This window comes from Lontra canadensis, unplaced genomic scaffold, assembly GCF_010015895.1.
Source record: "Lontra canadensis isolate GAN:19392208 unplaced genomic scaffold, GSC_riverotter_1.0 scaffold5, whole genome shotgun sequence".
Classification (NCBI taxonomy): Eukaryota; Metazoa; Chordata; class Mammalia; order Carnivora; family Mustelidae; genus Lontra; species Lontra canadensis.
In genome coordinates this window covers 34,033,981-34,050,078 of record NW_022630999.1, presented here as the reverse complement: position 1 = coordinate 34,050,078, position 16,098 = coordinate 34,033,981, and the positions used below count along the sequence as shown (strand labels likewise).

The 16,098-nt window shown below is 51.1% G+C and overlaps 1 protein-coding gene across 4 annotated transcripts in view; it reads right to left on the bottom strand.

Annotated features, from left to right (window-relative positions):
• KCNIP1 (potassium voltage-gated channel interacting protein 1) overlaps positions 1 to 16,098 on the bottom strand; it is a 334,288-nt gene that overhangs the window by 197,547 nt on the left and 120,643 nt on the right. For 2 of the 4 annotated variants that reach the window (XM_032851782.1, XM_032851783.1), the window contains exon 1: positions 10,659 to 11,243. The exons of 1 other annotated variant lie outside the window; for it this stretch is intronic. In XM_032851782.1, coding sequence (XP_032707673.1) covers positions 10,659 to 10,944 — 286 coding nt within the window. In that variant the 5' untranslated portion in view covers positions 10,945 to 11,243. Of the gene's footprint in view, positions 1 to 10,658; positions 11,244 to 16,098 lie in introns of those variants that run through there. One more of the 4 variants, XM_032851786.1, reaches the window with a different exon arrangement.

The window sequence follows — 16,098 nt, the reverse complement described above, 5'->3', positions numbered from 1 at the left end:
CCGGGAGGTGAGACTTCAGACATATCTTTATGTCCTCTGTTCTTCAGTTACCTTATCTGTACAGAGTCCAGCAATAATGCTGACTTCCTTGAGATGCTATAAGGCCTCAATAAAACCAAGCTGCTAAAGTTGGAGCTCTATAGATTTGCTTTTAATATTATTGTCATCAGAGTGAAGCTCCTTGAGGGCAAAGACAGGATCCTACACCATTCTTCTTGTTCCAGCAGCTTCTTTCTTAGGGGGCGGGGAGGGGGACAGGGGGATGGAAAACTGACTTAGCCCCAGTATAGGCTATATGGTGTGGACCAATGCCCAGAGTGGTTTGTCTGGAAGGTTAGGAAGACCCAGGGTTGGTGGCAAAGTCGCACAAGGTGAGGGCAGATGGAGTAGGGGAAGAGGCAGTGGGGAGTGCAGGGTGCTCCTGAAAAAGTCAGGACAGGGTTTGATACTCAGTCTTTAGTCCCTACCACCCTCCTCATAATGCCCATGGCGGGTGGGGGCACCATATCTGCCTCTGGAGTCGGTCAGAGTTGGTGGGAATCCTGGCTCTTCCATCAGCCGTCTGGAGGGGGTTAGCCAAGTCACTTTCTCCTGAGCTACAGCTTCCTTATCTATAAAATCACGGACTGAATGCTACTTCTCATAGCATGAGATTTCATGTGTTATATGGAGAAAACCATGGGTTGTTGTAAGGGTTATATTGAAAGCACTTAGCATAGTCCATGGCAAAAAATGCTACATAAATGTCATTTGTTCTCACTATTCTTTTTTTTTTTTTTTTTAAGATTTTATGTATTTATTTGACAGACAGAGATCACAAGTAGGCAGAGAGGCAGGGAAGCAGGCTCCCTGCTGAGCAGAGCCCGATGCTCCATCCCAGGACTCTGAGATCATGACCTGAGCCAAAGGCAGAGGCTTTAACCCACTGAGCCACCCAGGTGCCCCTGTTTTTACTATTCTTTTTCTCCTTACCACGAGAGCTTTTAAAATAGTATTTATATTACTATTGTTATATTTGTCAACACCTTGCAGAGTGCCTGGCACATAGTAAGTCCTCAATACGGATTTTTTTTTTTTCTTTTTCCTCTCTGGTTCCCACTCAGATGCAAAAATACCCAACAGGCCCATTCAAGAGATGCTTAAAGTACCAGCAAAGTGGAAGCATCAAAAATTGTGAAAAAAAAAAAAGTGTTTTGAAAGTTTATTATCTAATATTTCTTTTTAAATCAACAAAGTAGTTATCATGGAAAAAAATTCAAATTTCATTTGACTTCCTTAGACTTATTTCACTGTTTCTGTTGTGAGCCTTCTGAGTGGTAGTTGGTAAGGCGGGGGGAGGGGGCATCACAATCACATTCAGCTGAAGGACCTTGAGGGCTTAGAGTCCTAATCCAGCCCAGGGCTGGCCGTCTGCAAAGGAGAAAGGGAAGGAAGTGAGTCCCCTGCTGCCCTCACTAGGTGAGAAGGGAAGCCTCTGGAAGAGACCCCCTGCTGAGTGGGCAGTTAGGCCATCTGGGAGAGAGGCACATGGGTGAGTGCCAGGGATGGAAAGAAGGTGCAGCCTCAGCCCCACATGGAAGCCAGGTGCTGTGGGGTCTCGGAACCCTCCCTCGGCTCCCAGCAGAGCCCTCCTCTCCCTTGGGGCCCAGGGTCTACATGAGTGAGGAGGTGACAGGACCAATGGGAGACTGGTGGCTGTCACGTTTGGTTCCCGAGGGCTCAGAAGCCAGCCGCTGTTGTTCAATCTCTTCTTGGGCATCTGAGGCCTGCTTGTCCTGGGTGTGGCCTCAGGCTGGAGGAAGAGGCATGCGGTGGGTGCCTTGGTATCAGACAAGCTCCAAACCCTTGCTCTTCCATCACTAGACATGGGACCTCCCTGAACCTTAGTTCCCCAGTTTGCAAAGGGAGACTGACACTAGAACCGTCGCAGCGCTACTGTACAAGTTCAAGGAGATGGGGTATGAAGAAGGGTCTGGGACATACATGCCTTGAAAAAATTCGAAACCCTCCTCAAGCAATGCTTCCCTATCCCTCCAGTGTCTATCCCAAACGAGTCTACTGATCCTGGATGAGTGCTGCTTAACGTTTAGTGCAGGAAGCTTCCTCTGACAGCTAGCAGGATTGCTTGTTGGTTTTCCAACAGGGAGGTCCTACTATGTCCCATGGAAAAGGCATTTAACTTCCACGATTTAGGCTCTTCCTCTGCTTCTTAGACTCCTTCTCACTCCATCATACCTCCTGGCTTCAAATCCCACACCGAGGCTTTGTACAGAAACTGGCCTGCCAGCCCGCTCTACGATTCAGAGCACTATCAAGGAAATCCCTCGAGGAGAGAGGACTTTAGTCCGCACGGCTCTGCCTGCCCTCTGTCCCGGCCCATGTCTGAGTTACAACCCGCCGAAGACTCAGAACGCATCCTTGTCATATCTTCACGTGTCACAGAACCTGGAGGTACCGCTGAAGGGAGGGCTGGCAGAATCAAGATTCAGGATCTCACTTGGCTGGAATAACATTTCAAATTAGTAAATTAAAAGTTAATGGGCATATAGAGCCCTGCACTTCTGTTTTATTTAAGAAAGAAAGAAAAGCTCGATTGAAGAAATGTTCTTCTGGGGAGATCAGACTTCAGAGTGATTCGTGTGACGACAGGTGGGACCGGGGAGGTCTGGGGTTCAGATCCCAGATCTGACGCTCCGGCTTCGTGACTAGGGGCGAGCTACTCACCTCCTTGGGGCTCCTTTTTGTTATCTCAAATGAGACTAGAACCAGGAGGCTTCAAAGGTCCCTTCCAGCTTGACATGTAAACTTAGAAACATACACATAAGCACTTACATACATACTATAATCTGGACCCCAGGTCAGCGGGCACAGAAGCCACCTGGAGACTGTAGTAAAATGTAGGTTCTGTTCCAGCAGGGACCAGAGACTGCATTTCTAACAAGCTTTCACATGGCAGCGAGACTGCCTCATTGTCCTAACAATCTTGGAGGAAATGACCCTCAACATCCCAGCTTTCTAGATGTAAAAATGAAGGTTCACAGAGGTAGAGGGGCCTGCTTGAGGTCACAGAGCTGACAAGCTGCAGAGCCAAGGTTGGAAGCCAGGTCTAGGAGTATATGCCCCAAACCGCCACGTCACCTGCCAATGTGTCCTAAAGATATAGGCCAACCCATGGCCAAGGGCAGAAAGGAGCCAGCGAGGGAACAGAAAGTGGATGCACCAGCGAGGCCTCGTGTTGGTTTCCTTTGCCAGGATGACCGTGCGCCCACTGACGACCCCTCCCTGTCTCTCCCCACCACGTGCAGACACTGACTGATTCTGCTTCCTGATTAGGAAGGTCTGGAATCCTAACATACTTGGAGATTTAAGTGCTCAATCCTTCACTGACAGGCAATGACGGCTGCAACAAAGGGAAAAGAATTTAGTTCACATAAATGATTAGAGCGGGGGAGCGATGTTTAATCCTATTAATGAATTTGCTAATTGGCCTTCTGCCCCCAATCATTTCATATTTAGGCTTTTGCAGTGTCAGATTAAATGGAAACAGATCCAGGGGTGGTTTGAGATGAGGCTAAAAGCATTTTGCTCAGGGCCTGCAGATGGCTCAGTTGTTCTGTATGGCTAATGAGGTCTATCCCGGAATGCCTTCTCACCAAAGTCCACTTTCCCCATTTGGGCTGTTCTGCCTTGTGGCGAGGCCAGGAGGGGAGGGGGATGGGTGTGGTGCCTAAGAGCTCAGGCCCTGGGGTCAGCCAGAAATGGGCGCTGCTATCCACGAACTGTGTGCTCTGGGCAAGGAGCTTCCTTTCTTAGAACCTCAGTTCCTCATTTGCAAAATGGGAACTGTAATAGCGTCTGTCCTCCAGGGCTGGGAAGAGGTTATGAAAATAATGTAGGAAAAGGGCCGAGGAAGGTGCCTGGCAGAGAGCAGCATTCAACGTCAATTATAATTCACCCTGACAGATGATCCCCATTTTCCTAGCTCACCATTAGGAATCTCCTTCATCATCTAAAGTTTCCACCTTCCTGTTGGAGTTACCAGAGAAACCAGGACTCCAGTGGCCAGTGCTGTGCTGGCTCTGGGTCCCAGAGGGATGGAATCGGACGGAGGATGCAGTTCGGAGGGACAGAGCTCGCCAAGGACTGCCCAGTCATGGTGCCGATGAAGCAACAGAGGAGGAAGGGACCTGCTCTGAGATGGGATGAAGGCAGCAGCAAAGCCTGTACTATACCAAGTTGCTTAAATCATCACACCTGTGCTCACTCCCTCCTTGACCCTATACACATAACCTTGTAAGAGAGACACAGTCATTGGCCCCATTTTACAGAGGAGGAAACGGAGGCCCAGGGAGGTTCAGCTAAGGAGTCATACATAGTGCCAGAGTTTAAACCAAGATCTTACTTTCATGCAGTGGTCCTAACCATTTTTGCAATCCTGTCTGTAGTCCCCTGATTTGAGTGGAGTGTGGTTCCCATCTCCCCTGCTGCCCCAATGAGGATTCCTGCCTGGCCTGAAATCACAAGAATTAATCCTAATTTCTGCTCCCAGGGCTAGGATATAGGAAGCCAACGATATCCCAGTCGATGACGGCAACTCCCTGAAGGTGACCCATTTAAAATACTCCCTGGAGGGAGGGGACGCATTTAAAGATATGTCAACTTTGTTTGAAGGTCCCAAGACTCCCAGTGAGTCAGTCTCTCTCTCTCTCTCTCTCTCCCCTTTTCTCTCTCTCTCTCCTAAACACTGCTCATTCTCTGCCTGATGAATGGGAACATCACCTCCAGGGCCATTATGCAGAACTTTGCAGCACTTCTCCCCTTAAGCAGACCTGGATTTCTGATCTGTGCCGCCGCATTCCTGCCCTGGTTGGAGCCATCAGGAATACACACCCTGATACATCCATCCTTACCTCCACCCAGCCAACATCCATCAGCTCTGGACCCAATATCAGGCCTGACAGAAACCCTGGCATAAGACTCATTCCCTTAGAGCTAGTCGGAGAGATAAATGTATAAATCCATAATCACATAATGTTCACGATTATAGCAAGGGGAAGCCGCAACGGCTGCAAAGGTAGCAGGGGACGGAGAGATGTGCTCTGCCTGCAGGAGCCTGGGAGAGAAGGACACTGAATGAGGTCTTGAAGGATGTGTAGGAGTTCGCCAGGAGAACGGGGAGGTGGCAGTGGAGGGTGATCGAAGCCAAAGTGAACCCTGGGCAGAAGTAACATCAGGGAAGGGATGATGAAGGGTACTTAAGAGATTGCTTAGTGAACAGATACATGGGTAGACAAATGTACACGTTTCTGATCTCACCCTGATAAGGTAAACGTGAACCTGAAATACAAAGGAGGCCATTCTGGATCAGTCATTGCTTTAGTTTTCTTTCCTTTCTTTCTTTCTTTCTTTCTTTCTTTCTTTCTTTCTTTCTTTTAATGAATCAACAAAAGAATGAAAGTAGAGATACTTTCCCATCTTCTCTCCTTCCCCCAGAACACTACACACCTACTGATATCCAAAAACTACCAGGACTCTTCTTGACTGAATTCATAATTTTTAGCTTTCTAAGAAGTGCTTGCTCTAAGTTTACGATTAATTATCTGTACCAGAGCTTCCTGTACCCTTGATTCCTTCCGAGCTTCATGGCGGACAGCTTAGATCCAGCACTGGGATAGGATGACAATCAATACTCTTCATGCAAAAACAGCGTTTCATTATAGCCCTCCTAGTACTTCATCGCTCATTCATTAATGATGGATCCATTCATTCCTTCATGACTTCCTATCTTCAATCATTCCTTCCTGCATTCATTCAATACTTCATTTGCTTCTTTTCATTCATTCATTTATTTACTCCCCCATTCATTCAACCATTCTTCCACTCGCTTGTTGGCACACACACTCACTGTTCCTTTGCACATTTGCGAAGCATTTATAGAGAAAAGCCCTTCTAGGTATCCAGTGAGGTCCAAGACTGGGTCCCTTGGCAGGTAGTGGGCTGAAAGCCTTCTCATTTTGGACCGTAGTCCCTCACTTCTACCTTTCAATCTTCCCACCTCCCTCTTTCTGTTCACCTTGATCCCCACTGACTTTCTTCTGGAACTGGGGGCCCAAGAACTGGGGGCCCAAGAACTGTGTGGGCTCCTCATCCTTCTGTGACTATTAGGAGCTGGGAAGTAGGAACACTGTACTCAGCATCTCCCTGCTAAATGGTAAACAGATTCAGTACATTCCGTGGACAAAGCCAATTCAAAGCCAGCAGACCAAATAAGAGAATTCATTCCAGGCAGTGGGTTGGTAACTGAAATTCCAGCGGGAAGCTAACTTTTCCTGCAGGGTCTGCAATTCTAGAAAATAACAGAGAGTGGCCAACCATTCCATTATTTATAATTTCCTCCAGAAAAGATGTCTTTGAGTACCTACTATGTGCAAGAAACCAAGCTGGGGACTATGAGGAATGATCCAGATAAGCTCCCCGCAAGAAGCTGACACCCTGGAGGGGTGTGGGGGTGGGTGAGGAAGGGGTTAACACCGCCCTCCAGTGCCCAATTCAATGTATAACTTGAGAGTTGTGAGAACGCACACCTCAAAAAACTGGGGAATTTAGATGGAAGAAATCACTGCTTCCCGGTGTCTGGGGAAGCCTTCTTGACTGACTGTGGGAATAGCTGAGTGAGGTCTTGGGATATGGGTGGGATTGTAATCGTTGGACTAGGGGGTGGGGAGAGGGGTAACACAGAGTGAAAAGGATGGACAAAGATGTAGAAGCGGATGACACCACCCAGCACAAAACCTCTGTAAGTTAGCATGCCTCTCTTAGACATCAGGAAACCAGCATTTCCAAGGTGAAATGATTTGCCAAAGGTCCTTTGAGACAAAGGGCTGTGTGACAGCAAGGGTACTGCTTCTCTCTGCCTCACTGCCTCTCCTTGGTCTCCCAGATCTTCTGGGTTGAACACACTGCCCGATTAATACACTACAAACACAGCTTCCTCAGGAGCTCTCTGGTTCCATAAATTCTCCAAGGTGCTCACTGATCTAGGAATCAGGGACCCAGTCCCACATTTGTCTCTAACTTGCCATATGGTCTTAGAAAAATCATCGAGTACCTGTGGGATTTAGTCTGCTCGTCTATTCAATGAGTACTCTGGAGATCCCAAGCTCAGACCTTCCTGAAGGTTCTGAATGCTTTCTCTTGGTCACAGAGGACTGCCCACCCATTTCCTTATAGGCAAAAATCTCTCCTGCAATGGTCTTATCATTCAGGGATGTTCTCCCTAAAGTCTCTTGCCGGCCCCCCCTCCCAGGCCCAGCAGCTGCACCCACATCATCCTTCTCTGGCTACCCCCCACCCCAACCCTTCAGACTTATTCTTTAAAGCCCAGAGCAGGTATGAAAAGCACATACAAAACTCTGGGAGCCAGAAATTCTGGCTGAATCCCCCAAAGTAGGGCTTTTCTCCTTCCTCATGAAAGACAAACAAAGATCCCAAACAGAGAAAGAAAATGAATTTGAATGCTTTTATCCAGTGACACAGCTCTTAAACTAATTTAGATTTCAGCTGCCTTCAGGAAGCTCTCCCTGGACGCCCAGCTTGGGCTAGGCGCATCTCTCTTTCTCTCGGCACTAATTACATGGAGTTTTTGGTTCTACTTTAAAAAAACGTGTATGTGCCACCAAATTATAGTTTGGAAACATGCAGGGCATTTTTCAGCAGGAAATTTTCCAGCCATAGAGCGGAGGTCAGTGGGGGCTGCAGGGACAGGGCCAGCGTCTGCGCATCTAGGGTTTTGGGGTCCTAGTTACCTGGACGGCACCGTAAGGGGGCTCCAGAGATAAGCCGTTAGGACTCCCAGAGGCACTGCCTACTTCCACGATGGTCTTATTCTAGACGTTTGGAAGCCACAAACAGTAGAGCCATAAATTGAACAGTAGCTAAAATGTGCTGACCACTTCGTACACAGCAGAGCTGGTGCTGATCCTTTGACTTGCATTATCCCTGACATCCACAGAGCCCAGCAGCGGTTTTTAAGGAAGTAACTGCAACTGTTCCTGCTTTACCGTTGAGTAATACCAAGCTCAACAGTGGTGGAACCTGGATTTGAACCCAGCAGGGAGATTACTTCCTGAACTGAAAATCTCCACCACCCTCTTCTGACTGCTTCTACTTAGATCTGAGCCTGATGTCTCAGAGATCATAGCAGCAGTTCCAGTAAGAGCATCAGCAAGGAAAAGCTTCAAATTTGAGAACAGGATGGGACTGGAGAGAAAGAAGGCTCAGGGACCTGGTGGCCTCCCCAACCCATTTCCCTCTGCAGGAAAGGTCTTCTGCTCATTAGCATTCCACAGAGGAAGATGGTGAGAGAAGACTGATTGGGGCAAATGCTGGGAGAAATGTACATGGCTGGTGCCCTGGGCAATTCAGCCAACATGGAGGAACTCTGTGCAAGAGGGACTGGCCACTCAGGGATGGGACAGCTTGTCATGGCTGCCTGCCCAGTAGCCTTATTCTGCTGTGAGCTTCAAACAAGCATTGTTGAGAGAGTTAAATAAGAAAGTGCCCAAAAAGCATGCTGCACTGTATCAGGCACAGAGTAAGGGAGGGCTCACTGAATGCTGTCACCCCCTCTTCTCTTTCTTAGGGTCCTCAGAGACAGCAAAGAGCTCTGGCTTCTGGGAATACTGTGGGAATTCACCGGAGTGACCTGGAATTTTTTGTAGGAGAAGGGAACGTCTGAGCTCTTAATCTTTGCATGATCCTGTACTAGAAGCTCCATATCCATCCTTCGTATTTCCATGCACTTACAACAATCTCCCTTGGGTCCCTGGTGGCTCAGCCCGCACTGTATATGAAACAGGGTCTTCCCTCCCTCTACTCCCCCCACATCCAGTATCCTGCCGGGAGGTAGTATTCTCACCCACTTTATGGATGAGAAAACAGGCTGAGAGAGATGAAGTTTGGCCTGAGATCTCAGAGGGAGGGAGTGATGAAGCTGGGTTGCATGCCCAGACCCCACCAGACTCCAGAGCTCAAGATCTTTCTGTGAAACCTAGCGGCCTCCCAGAAGAGCCACAGGCATTGAAAATATTTTAAAGCAAGTCCCCGAGTTTCTTGTTTCATAGTCCCCTGGCCTCTGGGACCTCACAGTGGTCAGATAAATGATGCATGTCTGGTGCTGAATTCTGCTCCCACACAAGGGTGGACCCCCACAAGGAGCATCTGAAGGTCTGTGAGAAGCAGGGCTCCAAATGTCAAGAATCTGGGTCTAGGCTTGCAGACTCTGCCTGCCCAAGACTGGTAAAAGGGCACGCTGAGCTTTCCCTGCACAGAAGGATGCATGACTCGTGCAGCCCTAGACCCGTGTTCTAGGATGTAAACACCAGTCCAGCTTTATCACCTAAGATCTGCACCTGGAGATCTCATCCCGCACTGCTCAGACAGCCTGATGTCTCTGGGAGCTGGGCCAGATGCCTGGACCCTTTGAGGACAGGTTACTCATGGGGAATCTCTGAGATGTAAATTTGCCTAATGAGTCAGGAGAGACCAAGCAAGTCCTAAGAGCAGATTCACCGAGCACCTTGGGGGTCCACCCTTGCCTTAATACGGCTCTAATCACTACCCAGCATGAAGGTTGGGGAACTACAGCCCCTACCTATAACCAGAACCTCAGCTCCAATGGCAGAACTTGAAGGTTTAAGTGTCAGGTTACTTAAAATCCTTCGACCACTCACCAGAAGATTTGAGCATTAAACGAACGAAAACAAAACCCATCCTTTTCTTTCTTCCTAACTGCATCCTGTCCTTCCGTTCCAACAACCAACTTTCTTACATAGTCCCTTATGGCACAACATATGTTTGGCCCAACTTCACAGGGACTCATTGGACAACTGTCCCACTGGTGAGACTGGGCAGGTCTGAGCTGGGGGAAAGGCAGCTATGGAACAGGGGGGTATCACACTTTCTAATCTTTGACAGAAGCTCACTGCTCCATCACACCTTGACAGTGCCCTCAGCCCCCCAGCGGTCCCCAGAGCATGGCAGCACCCTTGTGTGATGCCCTCGCTCCTGACGACGCCCCCAGCCACCAGGACGTGCACCGGGTCGCGAGCCCCGGGAGTTGTACCTCCTGGTAACAGCTGATTCCTTTTGGCTTGCAGAGGTTTATTGGGGTGGACGGACAGAGCAGCCTCTCCCTGGTGATGGACTCCTAGGTCTGCACCAGCACTGCCACCCGGAGGAGTGTGTGAATGTGTGGTCACTGTCGCCGGGTGCCCACAGTTGCACAATCGCCAGCCGTCATGGGAACGGAAAGAGCTTCCCAACATTTCCACTCAGACAATCCAGTCACCCCCACCTGTGAATCCGACTCTTCCTTCTGCTCCTAGAGATTTCCAGGAGGAGAGTCCTGGCACCTGGAGCCCCAGACGGGGTCTCCCCCACCCCTGGGGCCAGCGCCCACCCTGGCTCTCAGCGGCCTGTTCATGATATTCACATCGAGCCTCCCGCCAGGTTTCTTACTCCTTTGGATATAAGAACCTGCCCTTGCTCCTTGTGGAGGGGAGAGTCCAGGCTGAGGGAGGCGGGGGGCACACCCCAGCTCAGCACCGAGCACCCCCAAACCCAGCCAGGGGAACAAAAGGAAGAAGGAGGTGGCTTACCTTTAGAAGGTCGCCTTTGTTTGGTTTGCAGAGACGAGAAGGTGCCCATGACGGCCCCCATGGCAGTGAAGACTTGTGTGCGACTTGGGACCCCTCGCCCTGCCCCTCCCCTCCCCTGGAAAGAAATCAGTGTGGCTCCTCTACTCCGAATTGGAGGAGGAAAAAAAAAAAAAAAAAAAAAAAAAGACAACAACAAAACACCCGGCAGCTCGCCTGCAGCTTGGTATTCAGCGAGCGTGAGGCTGGGGCGCTGGGAGCCTTTTCTTTCCTTCTTCAGCCCGCACATGCACTGACTCACAGGGCCAGCCGCTCCCGCCGAGCCTTCGGAACCGAGCCGGGCCGCTTTGCGCGCCAGGGGCCGAGGACGCTGCCCCGCAGCCCGCTCGGTGCCGGACACGGGCCGAGGCTCCCGAGCCAGCAGCGCGTGCGGTGCGGGAGCCGCGCTCAGCCCGCCCCTGCTGCCGCACGCTCCGCTCCCCTCCCGGCGCTCGGGTGGCTCTCGGGGGCCGGGTACCAATCATGAATGAACAGAGCCAGGGACGGCGCGGAGCGGAGCGGAGCCGCGCGCCCGCCTGCCCGCCTGCCAGCCTGCCTGCCCGCACTCGGGGAGAATACGAGGCGCGCGGGGCAGCCCGCGGGTAACCCCGGCGGGGCGGGGCGGGGGGCCGGGCCCCGGAGGGGCGCCTGTAGCGGCACCGCTGCCCACCGCCCTGCGCGCCTGCACCTGCCCGGCTGTGCGCGCTCCAGGGCTGCGCCCCTGGGCGCACAGACCTGGGTAGGCACCTGGCTGATGGGTGGGGTTCATGGGGCAGCAGCAGATTGCTCTGTGTGTGTGTGTGTGTGTGTGTGTCCGTCCCTGTGTGTGGTGCGCTATTTCATTGACTTCAAGGGAAATCTTAATCACCTCCTGAATTCATGGGGTGGGGAAAAGAAAACTCTAGTCCACCCAGGGAGAGATGAAAAACATACATCTAACTGGGTTGTCATGAGAGGAAGGGTCCCTTCTGCCCCTCCAACGCCAGGGCCACCTTCTCATGACTGAGAATTGGGGAGGGTAAAGGAGCCCCTTTGGACCCTTGTTTTCTCTTTGTTGTTTCTCCCTTGGCTTTCTCCCTCCTTCATCCTTCTACCTTCCCCCAGCTCCCCCGGTAATTTCTTAGCCATCAGCTATGGGGCAGGCTGTGCGTTAGTGCTGAGGGGGTAATGGCTGAATTTAAGAAACAGTCTCCCTGCTCTGAGTCTTCACTGCAGCTCACACAGAACCGCAACCCCTATTTCAGTATCTCATGCAAAAGGGCAAAGTTAGGGTTCACCCCCATGGGTTCCCCTCAGCTCCCTGTGGTGCTGAAATGCCAGGTCTGCTCCCTGAAAGCCTGAGAGGAGCTACCCTTCTTCCAGGTAGGAGCTGCCTGAGTTCCCATTATGCACTATGCCTGAAGATCCCAGGACCCCCAACACAGAACCCCAGAAACACACACATACACATAGTCACACAGAAAATATGGGCACAGTTCCCCAAGTCCACACAGACATTGCTATTATACACACAGACACACTCAGCCCATAATACGTTCACAGGGGCATCTACGGGCCCCCACACAAGGTGCACCAACACAGAGGCATGAAGACGCATGCACAGTGCAAAACGGCATTATGGTTACCAACATTCACGCAGGCGCCAAACCATACAGGCACATAGGCATACCCCAAGGATACAAGTGCCCTCAGGAGCTGTTTCTCTTCTTTCTAGTCCATTAGCTGCCCTTTCAGGAACAAAGCTGGCCTGAGACTTGGCCAGGGACCCAGAGTAGTTTTCTTCACCTATTCAGCATTGAACGTGCTCTTAAACCCAAACATGTGCCCTATTTTGTGCAATGGGGAAGTTGTGCTTAATAACATCTGTCCCTTTCATTTGCATTGCCCTTTGCTGTGCATAGCCCACATCCCCCCCCCCCACCCTGAGAGTTAGACAGGTCATGTCTAATCATTACTGGAAAGAGCAACTGAGGCTTACTGAAGGTAAGGAATTTGCCTGAAGTGACTTAGCCAGAATGTGGGATTAATCCAGGGCTGTTTCACAACCTCCTGTTGCCAGGTGAGGACACTGGGGACCCCTGGGCTGGGGAGATCGCCTCTGGGCCCCACCAGATCCAAAGCTTCAGGTCTCATAACTGCCAGGACTTCTCTGCCTGTGTCCATGAGGCCTAGAAGCCTGGCTGATGGAGCAGGACTGGTAGAGGCTGGTCTGCGGCCTCCCTCCTGCTCTTCTTTCGGGAGAAGAGGGGTGGGGGTGGGGTGGAAGCCAGGGGTCAGGAGAAGACCCATCACGGTGGCCAGGACTCAAGGAACAGAGAAGGGATCTTTGCTGGGGAGAGGATGGTGCGGCCCTCTGGGATCACTGCACTCTGGGGCATCTGCTCCTGCCCATGCTACCTGGAGACCAGGACCAACGCTTGAGTGTCTACAGAAGGCTAGGAGGGCATTCTTGCATTTCTGCTTCTTCCCCACGACCACATGAAGAAGCAGAGTAGCGCAATTGTTCCACTTTACAGGTCAGAGAGAGCAAAGTACCCTGGAGGAGTTTATGACCAGCTGCTTCCGAGCAGTGGGAAGAAAGTGAGGTCACCAAGATGCAGTCCAAACTGCTGAGTTCAGTTACGAGGCCTTTTTGGGGACTGGCTTCATCGACCCATCTCTGTGCTCTCCAGTGCTCCCCATGTGGTCGTGGCCACACAGACCCTCCCTAGTGTGCTCTATGGCTGTGCTTCAGGACCTTTGCATGTGTTGTCTCCTCTGCCTCGAACATCCCTTGCCTCTTTCTCCATCTGCTGACCTGCTGCCCATCCTCTGAATATCTGATTCAAGTGCCGTGTTCTCCAGCAATCCCTTCCCAGGCCTGAACTGGTGCCTGCCTCAGGGGTTCCTGCAGCACTTGGAGCTTTTGCCCTGCAAAAAAGTCATCTCCTTGGATCCCATTGTCCCTTTCCTGTCTGTCTCTCCCTCTGCACAGAGGGTTCCCTAAGAGCAGGAACCACTACTAATTTGGCTCTATGTTGTCTACGTAACCCCTTCTTTCTGGCAGGGGTGCAGTCAATCTCAGTGAATGAATGAATGGGCTAGTTTTCTTTGCTCAGGGACCCAATTATTAAGTAAAAGCTGGTGATGACCAGATCCTCTTAGCTCTTCAAAGGAAGAAGCACTCTTCCAGGTAAAGATTCACTTACTCAACCAATCTTTATTCATTCATATGTCAGCCAAGGACCAGATATTTACATGCACAACCGCTCCCTTATTCCTGAAGATGCCCTGGGTGCTAGGCATTATCTATAGGTAAATGGACACACACACACACACACACACACACACACACACACTCTATGATGCAGCAGACATTGCCTGTGAGAGGCTCACAAAGAAAGCATCTCAGAGGGGATGCATGTCAAAGGAGAGAAGACAGCAGACCCCCTCCCGCCTCTGGGAGACTTGCCACAGAGAGCAGAGAACCATGGGGGCAGCTTGTCCTGCTGTCCCCAGCATGTACTCACTAAGGCCATCTTGCCAGCTCTGTCCAAGCAGGGCTTGCCTGGCGGTGGCTCCTTCTACTCCTGAAGGTAAGCTAGCTCCTGCCCCACGTCCAGTTCTGATTCCTGCCTCATCTACCCTCTTACGGACTGAAAGTTTGTGTCTCCTCAAAATTCATACGTTGAAGCCCTGCCCCTGAGAGAGGCTGCGTTTGGAGACAGGACCTCTGAAAAAGGAATTAAGGCTTCACGAGTTCATAAGGCTGGGGTCTTGATCCCATGGGATGAAGTACCCATAGTGGCTCAGAGCAGACGACGGAGAGTTCCCCTAAGCCCTGAACGCATGCCTAAGGAAAGATCTTGTGAGCACACAGGGAGCAGAAGGCAGCCATCTGTAAGCCAAGGGGAGAGCTCTCACCAGACACCCACCCTGCTGGCACCTGGATCTTGGACTTCCAGGCTCCAGAACTGTGAAAAAATACATTTCTGTTGTTTAAGCCACCCAGTCTGTGGCATTGTGTAAGAGCAGCCGGGGCTGAGTAATACACACCCACGGGGCCGTCCGTGCCCTCAGGAAGCTCTGTAGGGAAGGCCCTCCCATTGCTCTGACATAAGCACGCATGGAGAACTCCTTAAGGCACGCCTGGAAGGCTGTTGGGGGAGGAAGGAGTAAAATGGTCAGAGCCCGCAGGGGGTCCCGATCGAGCATGCTCGTGCTTGTCTGTGTAACACACAAGCCGTGTGTGTCCCCTTCCCTCTTCTCTCACGCACTCGCTCAGTCATGTTTCTTTCCATCCTTGCGGGCGGGGGCAGGTCCCCGAGCGCCCACCGCACACGGGGGCAGCAGTGTCAGAGGAGGAGCCTGGACCTGGGGGTGCTGCTAGGCCTGGGTGCCCATGCTGCTTTTGTTTCTCTTTCGCTGTGTGACTCGGAGCTTGACGCGTACTTTCTCTGAACCCTACTTTCACTTTCCGTGGCCCACAGTAGTACCTACCCTGTCGTGCTGCTGTGAAGACTGGAGGTGACATCAGGCCCTGAGTAGGTGCCTGGCACACAGCGTGGCCAGTCATGGACCCTGGACTGACGCTCTCACTGTTGTTGTGGCCAGGTACCGTGCTGGGTTAGAGGGGTGTAGAAATGAGTCAGCCACAGCCCTTCCCCTTGGCTTTCATCTTGGCTCTTCATCTGTTTCATAGGAAATCTATTCTCAGGGTCCCCATCTGGTATTAAAAGACTCAGATTAGTTAAGGAAGGGAATGTGGTTGGCACCTGATTATGTGCAATTCAGCACTATGCTGGCTGCTGTCTTGTACATTTCCCAAATGTTCTGCATGCATAAGTCTGGCCGCCTCAAATAGATCCTGAGTTTTTAGAAAGCAAAGCAGGCACCCCTCTCCCTGCCCCCACCAGCATTGGCGTAGCCTGACCCAGGACAACTGAAGGGTTCTGCAAATCCCCACACTGAGATCATTAGGGCAGGGGCAAGGGCACCATCCTTTAGCCTTGGGATCGAGTCACGCTTCTCTTTCTAAATGTACATCTAGGCCCAGGCTACTTCTCTCTGAAACATGAACAGGGTCCTTTCAAGGGTTGGTGTGAAGATCGGGTCAGATAAAGCAACGGGAAAGTACTTAGTTTCTTGGCAAAGCACTCTGCAAATGTCTTTTATTATATTTTTGCTCTGGGGCTTTTCTCGTTATTCATTCATTCAACAAATATTTATTAAGCACCATCTACTTGCCAGGCACCATTCTAAACAGAGGGACCAATAATGAACAAAGAGGCAGGCGTCCCTGTCCTCATGGATCTGGCGGGCTAGGACTGGAGGCAATCAGATCCTCTTACCATTACAAACTGTGATCGGGCTGGGAGGAAAGAGGGAGCAGATGAGTTTGGGATGAGGTGCGGTGGGGGGTGCT